The sequence below is a fragment of the Globicephala melas genome, chromosome X, assembly GCF_963455315.2.
Source record: "Globicephala melas chromosome X, mGloMel1.2, whole genome shotgun sequence".
In the NCBI taxonomy this organism is placed as follows: Eukaryota; Metazoa; Chordata; class Mammalia; order Artiodactyla; family Delphinidae; genus Globicephala; species Globicephala melas.
This window is the reverse complement of record NC_083335.1, coordinates 26,432,928-26,447,739: the sequence shown is the minus strand read 5'-3', so window position 1 is coordinate 26,447,739 and position 14,812 is coordinate 26,432,928. Positions and strand designations below refer to the sequence as shown.

Genomic DNA, 14,812 nt, shown 5'->3' with positions numbered 1-14,812 from the left:
GTTTATTTAACTGTGATTTTTCTCTTGCAGTGCTTAACGACTCTAGGGTGGAGAGGAAAGGCTGTGAACCAGGATCTTCAATGAATGAGTAGAGGACAGCAAAGAGGAAGTCGAGGTGTAACCAGATAGTATGAAACTTGGAGGAAGAAGAATCAGCGGTTTTTTTTTTTTTTTTTTTTTTTTTTACCTGAGGGTGAAGGAGGAATTGTCTAGAAGTTGTAGTGTGGCTGGAAGAGGGCATCACATCACCTCCTGACTCCCTAGTACATGCAGCGTCTTGGTGTAAATCACTTTCACTTGAAAGGGCTGTAAGGGAAGCTCCAATCTCATGGGAAAGCCAGGAATATCACTGGACATTCAGGGATAAGTTGGAGGATGGGTAGGAGAGTTTGTTAATCATGGAATTGTGTTCCAGGGAGGCATAGCAGAAGCACCTGGAAATTAAGGTAGTAATGAGAGGTCAGGTGGCAGGAGAAGAAGCACAGAGGAATATGGGAATGAGGTTAGAAGAGAGGAATAACAATGACAGCAATAGTAATTTAATAATAACAATACTAATAATTTAACAATGCGTTGCCTGTATTCTCTCATTTAATCCTCATAACAACCTCATAAAGTAGAGCCTTTATTTTGCAGATGAGAAGACAGGCACACGAGTTTAAGTGACTTGCCCAAGGTCACATAATAATAGATTGAACTTGGTGCTTACATATTGGGCGATGACAAAAGAAAATAGGGATGTAAGTGAGGCACAGTGAGTTTGGCTTATCATAAATTTGTCAAGATGGTTACTTCTGACAGTCTTTTGATAAATAGGGGTCTCTCAGGTTTCTCCAAATTTAGCTGTATTTGGGAATAGAGGTTGATGATGCTGTTTGGTTGGTGTTCCTTATATTGCTCTGTATGGAAAGATCCAGGCCATGGCCAATGCATTTTCTCACCTGTGCTCTGCACAGTGATTGGTGGTGGGGGTAGTGGTGTGATTCTTAGGTATGTCTTGACCTTGTGGGGGATATAAAGTCAGGCTGCAGGTGGCTCTGAAGTATAAGGCTGCGGGGCGGTTTGTGGGAAAAGTGACCTTAATGGAAGACTTCACAGGCTGTAGATTCTGAGAGATGAGAGACCCAGTAGGGGTCTGGCAGTGGCCCAATTCTTTCTTGCAGTGAAAGCACCTCCTCCAGTGTTCAAAGCTATGGCCCACCTCCTAAAGAAACCATTTTTTACTGGACACTCTGAAGGGTTTTGGTACCATGCTTATTGCTCAAGGAAGCTTATGAAGAAGAAAAGGAGGCCTTACTGTAAACTTCCTTGGGCAGCATTTTAGAGTCTTATGTCAAGATGATCCTATAAAATTGTTTCAAAATTCTAAGACAGCAAATACAATCATTAAATGTTTAATGCTTATTATAGCTAGGTTACTTATTTTAGTAAACTGTATGCTAGACTTGGGTTTTTTGTGTCCTGTGCTGCATGTACATTGATGTCCCTTGTAAAATAAATTGCACAGAACATCTATGCATGAATTCCAGTATAGACAGCATATATGTCTAAAACATAAAGGTCCTTTATAACTATTGCATGAATAAATGAAGTTCATTATTTCAATTTTGGAAGAGGTTTATTTTGAGGTATTTCTTCTTTTATGACATATTGTTTGTTGTAGCAGTGATTTATTTGAAGATGAGTTCTGTCAGGAGTAAACACCCAATTATAACCTTGGAAAAATAATCCTGTTTACAACACAAAACCAGAAACACATTAAAAGTGAAAAGTGGGCCCTGCTTATGTATCTGTGTAGATGGGTTATGAATAAAGGTATTCATGTACACATACACAACTAAATATCTCCCTCGTTAATACTAATGACCTAACTTGGCATTTGTCATAATTCAGATTCAGTTTCTGTGATTATCAGAGTATATGAAAGTGGATTAAAATATGTATGCACATGTAGCTATATATCTATTCCATGCATGTGGGATTTGTCATAATTTAGAGTATGTATAAATTTTATTTATTTATTTTTTTTGCGGTACGCGGGCCTCTCACTGTTGTGGCCTCTCCCGCTGCGGAGCACAGGTTCCGGACGCGCAGGCTCAGCGGCCATGGCTCACGGGCCCAGCCGCTCCGCGGCATGTGAGATCTTCCCGGACCGGGGCACGAACCCGTGTGCCCTGCATCGGCAGGTTGACTCTCAACCACTGCGCCACCAGGGAAGCCCTATTTTTATTTTTTAAAACCTTATTATTATTATTTTTGGCCGCCCCACGCGGCATGTGGGGTCTTAGTTCCCCCACCGGGGATCAAGCTGGCACCCCCTGCAGTGGAAGCGTGGAGTCTTAACCACTGGCCCAACAGGGAAGTCCTTATGTATAATTTTTATAGAATTAAAAGTTAGCTCTTATTTCTAGCACTGCAAATACTCAGCATAATACTTTTTAATAAGTCTAAAATTAGTAGGTTCAAGAAATTAGGAAGTTCAAGAAATTAGGAAGTCCATCTAGGTATTATTAATTTTGGAGTTCATCAAGTTAAATTTTATTTACTAGTGGAATACATTGTTATTGCTAAGGTGTTATGTTTAGATTGAACACAAAATATTTATTTTCTCCTACCTCCAACCGCTTAATTATAACTGTTTATAGTTGTTATAATATATTTACTGTTACATGGCAGGCTCCCAGGGCGATGTGAGTTGCCAGTAGAGGAAAGTTCTCCTGTTTTGTAAGAAGCCTAACAGTGTAGCACTAACCACAGCTTGGGGTCTGGGCTTCAGTTTTGTATGTTCATAAACGATATTTAAATGTCACAGAGTTGACTGATGCTGGGAATGCGGATTCACGCTAAGGACGTTCTCAAGAGATTGATGTATAAACCATAATGCCAATTTATTAATTTATAAAGACAATTGTTCACGCAGATATGATTTGAAAATAGCAAGTCCTTTCCGGGCAGATCTTCGTGGGAAGCTAAATTATAATCAGAAGATTGTTGCTACCATAGAATCAAGGCAAGGTGAGTTAGCAGTACAATTCAAACACATAATACCATTTGCTGTCATTGCCAAGGCCCATCTCCCCAGTATAGAGTATTTGCTCCCTGGAGAGACTGGTGTATTTGTTTTACAGATAAGTGCACACCCATCCCACCGCCTGGGTAGTGCCTGTTTAGGTTTTGCATTTTTCTATGCTTTCTTTGCTGATCAAAACCCTTGATTTGCTCTTTTTTAAAATCACGTAAGTAAAACGTGTTTCTTTAACTGTTATCTCTTCAATCGGATTAGTCTAGTATCGATCGGCTACAGGACATTCTATCATTCAGGGAAGGTACCTCTTTATATTTATAATAGCTCAACTTATAGCCATGGGGGTGAGGCAGGGGACAGCAGCCTAGTGAATAATTCTTTGGGGGCACCTCACTGTGGCCAGTGAATATGGTTGCCAGATTAAAATGCAGGACGCCCAATTCAATTCAGATAGCACGTACTTTTTTTCTTTTTTTAGTATAAGTATGTCCCAAATATTGGATGAGGCATAGTTATACTAAAAAAAGTATTCATTGTTTTTCTGAAATCCAAATGTCCTGTACAGGGCGTCCTATATTTTTATTTGCTAAATTTGGCAAGCCCACGAGTACATAAACATGATGTCAAGAGGCTTGCTTGGCTTCAAGCTGGTCGGTAAGCACCAATCCATTCGGTTGTCTCAGGGAACAAAAACCATTCCCGCTAAAAAATAACTGTAGGTAGCAATGAAACACGGAAGAATTTTGACCCTTTGAGGAACCCGTAGTGACGCAACGGCCTTAAATACTGCCTTGATTGATTGCCCCGCCCCCTCCATCTTCTCTTCCTGCTCTTACAATGATTGCTCTATCTCTTCTTCCTTCACAAGTCCCGCCTTTTCAGCTACCCGCTCTGGATAGGGATCGGTAAACCAAAAAGGGCCGGCAAAAGAGCCGACGATTTTAAGGAGCGGAAGTAGTCAAATTTCTCTGAGAACCGTAAAGTGCGGCTGGCTGTCTCCCTTTCCGGATAACGACAACAGCTCCGACTGTCAGTTCCGGCCTTCCTCGTGTAAGGGGATCTGCCGGACCCTTGCTAATTCAATTTTTTCCCCATTCCGGGCCCTTCCCTATCGTCGCCCCCTTCACCTTGGATCATGTTCAAGAAGTAAGGACATGCTGTGGCCTCCGTTGGCTGCTCACAAAGGGGGTGGGGGTGGGGGTGGGGAAGAGGGCGAGAGCAAAGATTCTCTTTCTCTCTCCCCCGCCCCTGCCATCCTTACTCCCTAAGGTTTTCTATAGTACTATTTTCTCAACTGGCAACTAGCAACACTTCTTTAAGCTTTTCGTCCCTAATCCTCAGTTGGGTTTGGGTCCTCCCACCCTCATTTTCTTTCTCCTTACCTCTCTTTCTCTTTTGCCCCCTTTCCTAGTCCTATCTCCGTTCCTAGGGTTCTACCAATCACATCTTTGCACTGTGATTTGGGGACATATCCTCTTTAGCAGAGAGGAGAGCCCTGCACTCACTGCCTCGTGGTTACTAGTTATGAACTGAATAAGGGAAGGCTTGACTTCCTGGGTCATGGGAGTGAAGGAGTCTGGGTGACAGGAAGCTAGCGGACTGTGATACCTATTGCCTAGCTGCCAGATGAACCTTGTCTTGAAAATAGCGTGACTGCCCCATAGGCTATTCAGTGTGAGGAAGACAAAAATTCTTTGGAACCTACCTAGTGGGTTTGCCTTCCAGATTTGGTAGACGCAAAAAGCAAAGGGGGATCATGGGCAAAAGGAGGTGGGTTTTGTGCAGGACATTTTGAGCAAAAATAAATAGGAATGTTAAATACCGTCGTCATCATCACTTAAAAAAGAATCTCAGCAGATTACATAGCCTAGGAGGGACCGATTTTCACTGTTATATTTGGGTTGGTCTTTTGTATATCAACGCTTGAGGGTATTTTCATTTTGTTTTGTTTTGCTTATGTTTTTTTACACAGGTTCTGTTATAGGTGGGAATCTGTTTCTTCCTGGGTAGAGTTGAGTAAGATTTTCCAGGAGAGGCATTTGTGTAGCTAATTACAGATTATAATGTGAAATATGCCTCATATCCTTCTCCCCTCGCCCCCCCCTCCCAGCTAATTGTGACTTTATGACAGTTTATTTTAATATTGTATTAAGACTTTGGTTTTGTGCTGGACACAATAAAAGGGAAATGGTATTTAAAAAAACAATTTATTTCATAATTATTTTAGACGTCTAAATATTTGCTTGGAAATAGATGACTAATTAAAACAATACCTTTAGCTATTCTGATATGTCTTCTTGGAAATGCCTTTTTTTTTCCTTGCAAAAATCATTTGGCAGATTTGATGAAAAAGAAAATGTGTCCAACTGCATCCAGTTGAAAACCTCAGTTATAAAGGGTATTAAGAACCAATTGTTAGAACAATTTCCAGGTATTGAACCATGGCTTAATCAGATCATGCCTAAGAAAGATCCTGTCAAAATAGTGCGATGGTAAGTCTTTATTTTTTTCTATGTAAAGTTCAGAGAAGCTGAATATTGAATGATTAGATTGCACTCATAATAAATGTAATTATCGTCACGTTAACTATTTATCTACTCTAAATGAGTAACTCTAAAACTTATCAATATTTGTATTTTCAAGTGTTTTTCTATGTTTGTGAAAATGTGGCTTTGTGTACTGATTGTTTTATTAAAGAGTTAATTAAATGTTTTTATTCAGAGTTGGATTTATTTCAGTTTGTGCTTTAGAGATTTGTTTTATTAATTATCTGAAAAGGAATTTAAAATAATAAAATGTGAAATAAAATTGTAGCAGGTCATATTTTTCCTTTTTCTCTACTGGACTGGTATGAGTTAAAAAAAATGTTTTTTTGCCCTGGATCTTTATTGAAATTTTTTTTTAATGCTTACTGTATCTCTGTATATGCATGCTTCATATTATACATTATTTAAAGGATGTTTGGCACATTCATTTTTGAAAGAAAATATCTAACTTGGTACTTTGTGACATTTGTCTTACAGCCATGAACATATAGAGATCCTTACAGTAAATGGAGAGTTACTGTTTTTTAGACAAAGAGAAGGGCCTTTTTATCCAACTCTAAGATTACTTCACAAATGTAAGTCTTGTTAGAAAATATGTATTTGGGCATATAGAAAGACACAAAAGGAGTTGAAAGTGACTTCTGGTAGTTAACTTATTAGTACTAAGCTATATGGAATATAAAACTAAAAAGATTTTCCCCCTCCCCATCTTGTGGTAAATCTGAAAAATGCAAATTCTCTCATTATGCATTCCAGAAAGCCCAAGAAAGAGCATTCATTCATTCATTACTTAATTCAAAAACTATTTTTTAAACTTACTCTGTGCCAGGCACTGAGCTAGGTACTGAGAATGTGATAGGAAGCAAAGATAGATATGGTCCCTGTCCCTAGGAAGCTAACAGTCTAGTTGGGAGAATAGACAACAATTAGATAATTACACGAATATATATTCACAAACTGTAATAAGTGCTGTGAGCATTTTCTTTTACATTTGTATCCAGATTTGCCTCATAGAGGTAAGTCTGTATAAGGGAAAGCATGGAATCCCAGTTATTGTTAGTTGAGTGCCAAGGTCAGGTGTTAAGAAACAAAATAATGTTTATTATGTACCCACATTTGCATGTTGTTAGATTGATTACATTACAAAAGAAAACCCAAAGGAAGATGCTATCCCAGTGTACAAGAGTTTTTAAACTGCAAAGTAAAATTTCTGCTTTTCAAGCTAGTATGTGTCTGGCATGTGTGCTTATTTATGGTGAAGCATTGTGCCTGAAGTGTCAAATGGTAGAGGAAAAAAATATGTGTGTATAAATAGAAAGAGATAAAGCAAATATAGCAAAGTGCTAATGAACGATTGTTGAAACTAAGTGGATGGTATCCAGGTGCTCATTGAACTATTCTTCCAGTTTTTCTATATGTTAAGCATTTTCACAATAAGTTGGAAGAAAAAGATGTTCCTGTTTAATAATATTTTGCTGGGAACCAACCTTTTAGAACATCTTAAAGTTATTCTTGTGCAAGAAGCAGGATGATATGGTGGTTAAAAGGGTGAACTTGGAGTTAGGCAGGTCTGGGCTCAATTCCCAGTGCATGTCACTTTTGTCAAGTCACTTAAGCTTTGTTTCCTTATCTTTAAAAGTGGAAGCAATTTTATGTTACATCTCCCAGGGTTGTGAGGATTAAATAAGATAGTAACACACATGTAATGCACCTAACACAATGCCTGGAACATAGTAAGTGCTCAATATATAATAGCCATTATTATGATGTAGTAATTGTTCAGTAAATGTCCATCCACTACTACTACTTGTCATCATCCCCATGATCAGGATCATCATTATCATTATTATTAAAGGACAGATATTAATGAGGATGGAGATCTAGAAAACAAATTATGGCTTCTGAGTAGTAAACACATTCATTCATTCAGCTTCCTTTTTTTCAGTAAGATGTTTAATTTGGAGCTGTGTTTAAATTAATTTCTAGTCTTGGTAGGAAAAAGACTTATTTGTTCTCTGACTAGTGGGAGAGCTAGTGGTAAGACATTAAAATGAATACATTTTACCAATTATTGTTATTATTCCTGGAGAGCCCTGAGAGGCCTAAAAAGTTTTTCCCATAGATATTGTTTTAAATCCTTTGGGGATCCTTTAGTTTTTAGGTTATGAATTATTAATAGACACACATACACACACACAAATTTTTTTAAGATTACAGAAGGAGTATGTGTTCATTCTAGAGATTTGTAAAATACGGAAGTAAAATCACTTGTATTCCCATGACCTAGAGGTAACCATGGTTAGTATATCAGTGTACTTCCATCCCATTATTTCCTGTATTGTGTGTGTGTCTGTGTGTTATGTGTAAATGCATATTTTTTTCCTTTTTAAATTGGGCTCTCTGTTAAATAGTTTTTGTTTTTTAATTAATAGACTTTCTTTTTTAGAGCAGTTTTAGATTTACAGAAAAAATGAACAAAGTACAGAGAGTTCCCATATACTTCCTTCCCATCCTTCTTTTCTTATTAATATCCTGCATTGCCGTGCTTCAATCGATGAACCAATATTGATACATTATTATAATTAACGAAAGTCCATAGTTTACATTAGGGTTCATTCTTTGTGTTGTACGGTCTGCGGTTTTTGTCGATTGCATATATCATGTATGCACTGTTACAGTATCTTACAGAATAGTTTCACTGCCCTAAAAATTCCCTGTGCTCTACCTATTCATCCTTCCCACCTCCCCATCTCTTCCAACCCCTAGCAACCACTGGTCTTTCTGGCAGTTTTTTTTTTTTTTTGCGGTAAGCGGGCCTCTCACTGTTGTGGCCTCTCCGGTTGCGGAGCAACAGGCTCCGGACGCGCAGGCTCAGCGGCCATGGCTCACGGGCCCAGCCACTCCGCGGCACGTGGGATCCTCCCGGACCGGGGCACGAACCCGTGTCCCCTGCATCGGCAGGTGGACTCTTCAACCACTACGCCACCAGGGAAGCCCCATTTCTGGCAGTTTTTATTCTGCTTTTTTCACTTATCATATATTTTGAATATTTCCCAGGGTATTCTCCAAAAACATGGTCCTATTATATAGGTATTATAGACATACTTTAAGTCATTTATCTCTTACTTTATTGCTGGACATTTAGGTTGATTCCAGTTTATTTCTAATATAAATATTACTGCTATAATGAATATCTTTCTATCTAAATATATTGTACATCTCTCATTTTTTTCTTAGGATAAAGTCCTAGAAGTAGAATTACTGAGTCAGAGTTTGAACCTTTTCGAGGCTGTTGATACATGTTGCCAGGTAGTCCTAAAGAAAGCTTGTACCCATTTATAAGTCTTCTAGCAGTATATGGGAATGTCAGTTTTCCTACACTCTTGCTAGCACTGGGAAATACTTTTCTTAAAAATATATACCAATTTGATAAGTGAAGGAGGGTGTTTCAGTTTTATTTTGCATGTGTCACAGAATACTGTAATTTGGGGAAATATTTGTTCATGTCCTTTGCCTTTTTCTGTTGAGTCATTAGTCTTACTAATTTATGTAATGCATTTCTTTTCTTCTAGATCCTTTTATCCTGCCACACCAGCAGGTTGATAAAGGAGCCATCAAATTTGTACTCAGTGGAGCAAATATCATGTGTCCAGGCTTAACTTCTCCTGGAGCTAAACTTTACCCTGCTGCAGTAGATACGATTGTTGTATCCTTCCCAGGCTGTAACTGTTGAAAAATGTGTTCATTGTATTCTTGTTATTGCTGAAAGATCTGTCATCCCGGAGAACATTAGATGTACTTTTTTGGAGGTTACTCTTACTGTTATCTCATGCCTTTCTGGCTACATTTGAAGATGTGGGAAGCAACATTATTTCTTGAGACTAAATTCTGTCCCATCTTAGAGATTAAATGAGAACAAGTAACAAGAGTCCCAGCTGCATTTCAGCTCAGTTAGAGACCAGTGTTATCAGACTCAGGACACAGTATAAAACTCTTAATTATTAATAGAGAGGTTGTATATGATATGATTGGATCACTTATTTGGACATCATCTTGCTACTTTTATGTTTGAATTACCCCAGATACCCTGGAGTAAAAGCACTCAAAAGGGAAAAGAACTTAAGCACCAGGTGGAATGTTAGAAGTGAGTAGTGGGAACCATTGGCAATCCCAGTGGTTTTATTTTGAAGTTCCAATGAACTTTTATTCTAAAGTTCATTTTTTTTCTTTTTTTTTTTTTTTGTGGTACGTGGGCCTCTCACTGTTGTGGCCTCTCCCGTTGAAGAGCACAGGCTCTAGATGCACAGGCTCAGCGGCCATGGCTCACGGGCCCAGCCGCTCAGCGGCATGTGGGATCTTCTCAGACCGGGGCACGAACCCGTGTCCCCTGCATCGGCAGGCGGACTGTCAACCACTGCGCCACCAGGGAAGCCCCCTAAAGTTCATTTTTAAGTTGGTTGTTTGGGCCTCAGAACATGTTTTCTCAAAGAGAAATGATAAAGTCCCAGATAGTCCTTAAGAATCTATTCAACTCATGATGGAGCTGAATAATTCTGCATTATTTCCATTTCTACAGTGCTGTTGCAGCTATATTCCAGATTAGTTTTTTATCACCTAGTCTGGACAGGAGGACATCTTCTCCTCTGTCATAGATAAAGTGGCCATTTGCCTCAGGTTGAGAAAAGGAACCATACTTGGTGGGAATGGGGAAATCACTGGAGCGGAAAGGCCATTAGAGTGGGTTTAAGAGTGTGTCCTGTGCTCAAAAGGAGGGTGTTCTCTCTTGTGGCAGTTATATCTAAGGGGTAGTATAAGTTGTATCAATATATTTATATCTTAGGAACAGCTTGTGTTGATATAGATACTGGTCACATAATAGGTGATCAAATATTTGTGGAACATTGAATGAATGAATGACTTGAAAACCAAGGGAGAAAAGTATTCTGTGAGGACAGGTTACCCTTTTATGTTTATGATTTTTCTGTTTTTAAAGTTTATAGTTCTGGGGTTTCCCCTAAATGGAAAATTTTCCTAGTACTTAGCCTTTACTTTTAAAATAATTTTTATTTTGAAATAATTATAGACTTTGGGAAAGTTGCAAAACTAGTACAGAGAGGGGCTGTGTACCCTTGAACCTTTACTTTTTAAAATATGTACTGCAGTGTTTAACATTCTAGACACTTCAAATGATAACCAAGAACATTCTGGTTGTTCTGGATAGATTGCAACTTACATTGGACTCTTAAAGATTGATTGGGGATATAATTATTGTTTTAATGTATCCTTTATATAAAACCACCATTTAGTGATTAAAGCACTAGAACAATTGATATTTATTTCCATTTTTAATATTTATATGCAAGAAATGTTGTCTCCTTTTTTGCATGACTTCTTTTTCTTCTTCTTTTGTTGGCATTGGGTTATGGTATTATTAACATTTGACTTAAAAACAGAGAATGATTATTAGATTCATTCATTTAGCATGTATTGAGTATTTGCAATCTGCCCATAAATTTTGCTAGGTCCCTGCCCTCAAGGAGTTAATGGACTAGGCGAAGGTGCAAGTTGGGTTCACAGTGGCTTAAGTAGTAATGTGACACCCCCTCTCCAAGGCATTTTGATAGATAAATAGTTTTCTTAGCTGTGTGTTTTCAGGCAATCATGGCAGAAGGAAAACAGCATGCTCTGTGTGTTGGAGTCATGAAGATGTCTGCAGAAGATATGTAAGTCTCCTGTTAGGCCTCCTTAGCTTTTAAGATATAGGTAACCTATGCAGGAAGAATCAGAATTACAGGTGAAATTTGCTCTCATTCATACCATATCTTATAAATATTTAAGCACAGAAGCCTCATTTCTGATTTTTCCTAACACTTAGGAAGCCATTGAAACCTATTTTGTCTCTGGGATTGCATTCTTCCTTTAGCATTCTGAAAAGAACCTGTGTGCCAACACAGCTGTATTATATGTATGTGTGTGGTATTTTAGGAATTTTTTTTATTTAGTATGATTTAGATTAGGTGTGGGGAAAGATATTTTACTGCTAGTTTTTAAAAACGGTGACATAATTTAGTACCACACAGTATTTATCTTATATTTTAACATGGTGGTATAAAATATTAAGGAAATATTAAAGATATATTACCAAAATATAGTCAATATACTTAAAAACGTTGGAACTCATGACCAAAATATTCCTATTAATTTTGTTTCAGGGTTAATTATAACACTTTGATGTTCTCCTGGTTTGGTGACATCATTACTCTGTTTCTGTGGACCCACTAGTTAGATCACTAGAATCGCTTTAAGACATGAACTGCAGCAGAGTAATGTAGTTTAATGTAGATGATAATGTTAGTGTAATATAAATAAATTCCCTACATGTGGCTCAATAATTTCAAGATAGCAATGCACCCTGAATTATATTTACCATGAGTAAGCCTATAAAAATACTTAACAATATGTTTATGTGCTTTATTCCTTCTGCAGTGAGAAAGTCAACAAAGGAATTGGCATTGAAAATATCCATTATTTAAATGATGGGCTGTGGCATATGAAGACATATAAATGAGCCTCAGAAGGAATGCACTTGGGCTAAAAATGGATATTGTGTTGTATCTGTGTTTGTGTCTGTGTGTGACAACATGAAGACAATACCTCTGTGGTTATGCTGAATAAATTCAACAGATGCTAAAATTCTGTTAGCTTCAAAAATTATTTTATTTTTTCTTAAACTCAAGTTAAATTTGGGTCACAAACTTGGACATTAAAAGGTGTCTGGTAAGTAACCAAACTCAGACAACTTAATGTCCTTTCTCAGGCTAATGATGTAAGATGAAGGGCAAGATTTGGTAAATGAACTTGCTAGTATATGGCTGACCCCCCCAGAGAATCTGACTACTTAATGGGGCTGGAAGCTAGACTGGGATTTTTATCCCATTACCCCAGGGCACCTAGAAGTTCCCCTTCTCTTTTGTATGTGTTTTTTGTTTGCTGTTGCTGTTTTTAAACTTTTCATTATGGAAAATTTTGAGCGTATAGAAAAGTATGGGTAGCATAGTATAATGGACCTTTTCTGTATCCATCACCCAGCTTCAATTCGTGGCCAATATTATTTCATCTCTATCTCACTCCTTCCCACCCCACTCTCTGATTATTTTGAAGCAAATCTCAGATATATCATTTCATCCAGTTTCTTTAATATGTCTTTGAAATATGTATTTTTTAAAAAAACCCATAATATCATTATCACACCTAAAAATTTTAGCTATTTCTTTTTAAAAATATATATATTCATTTTTTATTTTTGGCTGCATCGGGTCTTAGTTGTGGCACACGGGATCTTCGTTGTGGCACGTGGGCTTCTCTCTAGTTGTGGCTTGCGTGCTCAGTAGTTGCGGCATGCGGGCTTAGTTGCTCCGCAGCATGTGGTATCTTAGTTCCCGACCAGGGATCGAACCCATGTTCTGCATTGGAAGGCAGATTCTTAACCACTGGACCACCAGGGAAGTCTCAGCTATTTCTTAATAAGGTCAAATATCTGAACTGTGTTCAATTATGTGACAGATGGACCCAATTGTTTCTCTTTTTATTTTTTTAACCATTGGTTTGCTTGAAATTGGTATCCGACAAGGTCCATATATTGCATTTGGTTGTTATTTGTCTGTTTTAATCTCTAAGTTCCCCGTCCGTTTTCCCTTTAAATTAATTATGTAAGAAATCTAGTTGTTTTGTCATATAGCGTTTCTTCCCACATTCTGGATTTTGTTGATTGTATCACTGTAAAGTAATTTAACTTGTTTTTGTACTCCCTGTATAGCCTGTAAACAGATCGGCTTGATCAGATTCCAGTTCAATTTATTTAATGCCCTCTCTTGAATCATACTACACAGATGCCCAGAACTTCCAGATTTGAGTCCCCACTGTATTCCCCAAAGAATGCGTATCTCCTATCATAAGTGGCATATGAAGACCATGGACCTACTTCAGTGAGAACAGTAAGCTGTTTTGAGAATTAAACAGCAGTTATGAATTTATACAGTGATAACAGGTCTTTCTTCCTAATAACATTGCTGTTATATTGGGTTGGCCAAAAAGTTTGTTTGGAAAAAAGTTTGTTGTTCAGAAAAACCCGAACGAACTTTTTGGCCAACCCAATACTGTGTTTCAGCCATCTTCATTTGGTTGTTTACAAATATATGACATGTGATTTTATTTTTCAGATGGATACAGACATTTACAAGATTGTGGTGACCTGTGTTACGGTTATAAGTTGGTGAGAAAGGTGAGGGTGGATAGTAAAAAGAGAGACACCATTTGGCTGGCTGTTGCAGCTGGGCCTCCCAAGATATAACATGGGTGAAGGGTATAGATCCAGGGTCTGACTCAGATTGAGAAACTATTTTCCAGTAACAAAACCTATAAGACTTGGAGATTCCCACGTTAGAATGTAAATGTATTAATTTATAGTGGTAAGTCTGCTTAGGGTAAACAATTAGTAAACAGGAAGTTTCTTGGTGAAGATGGATAAGAGTAAAGGAAGGTTGATAATTTGGGGGAGTATTTCATCTGGGCCAGGGTAAGGCTTGGAGAATTTTTCTTGCTTCATCATTAATTAGAATGCTTATGTCTGCCAAAATCTTTCTTTCCTAGCCTGTAGAGGTGCCCTGATAACTTTTCTTCCTATATCCTTTTTTAGTTCTATGTAGAATATTTTTCTTTGTTATGACAGTTATATTCTACAGCTTACTATATTTTTATATTTTATTATTTATTCCTGGTGGATAAAAGTGTAAATAATCTCATCAGTAGCACAATTATAAATGATCTTTCAGGGTAGGTTTCTTCAACAGATAGTCTCATTTTATGCTGATTTACTAGTTTCAAATTCAGATGTTTCCCCATTTGGGGGAGAGGCAGCCTATTCGAGGTCTATAGCTCCTTATATGCTTAAAAAGAAAATAAGTCATTTATGTCAGAACCAAACTTTGAACCTTATTTTTGGTACTAAGATAATGTTAATTGACCAAGATTGCCTATGGAGTGTTAGCAATGAAAAACAAAGCACACACATATATTAGAGAAGTTTTAATTGTGTGGTTTCAGAAATAATTTATCCATGTTTCTAACCACTGTTATGGTGGGTGTGGGGAACACTTTTAAAATATTCAACATCATCTGTGCTTGTTTTCCTACTATGTTCAGGTACATTGACTTTGTTGCCTTGGTAATATGGACTAAATAT

At 37.6% G+C, this 14,812-nt stretch overlaps 1 protein-coding gene across 2 annotated transcripts; it reads left to right on the top strand.

The window, feature by feature from the left end:
- Positions 1–3,853: 3,853 nt before the first annotated feature.
- On the top strand, positions 3,854–12,267 carry MCTS1 (MCTS1 re-initiation and release factor). Of its 2 annotated transcripts, none has more exons than XM_030844932.3 (6): positions 3,854–4,171; positions 5,365–5,517; positions 6,049–6,146; positions 9,144–9,277; positions 11,227–11,294; positions 12,058–12,267. In XM_030844932.3, the coding sequence occupies exons 1-6, from the start codon at positions 4,161–4,163 to the stop codon at positions 12,137–12,139; spliced, it is 546 nt and encodes a 181-aa protein (XP_030700792.1). In that variant the 5' UTR covers positions 3,854–4,160; the 3' UTR covers positions 12,140–12,267. The 2 variants fall into 2 exon arrangements, with proteins under 2 accessions (XP_030700792.1, XP_030700791.1); XM_030844931.3 differs by lacking the exon at positions 3,854–4,171 and adding an exon at positions 4,318–4,795.
- Positions 12,268–14,812: the final 2,545 nt, after the last annotated feature.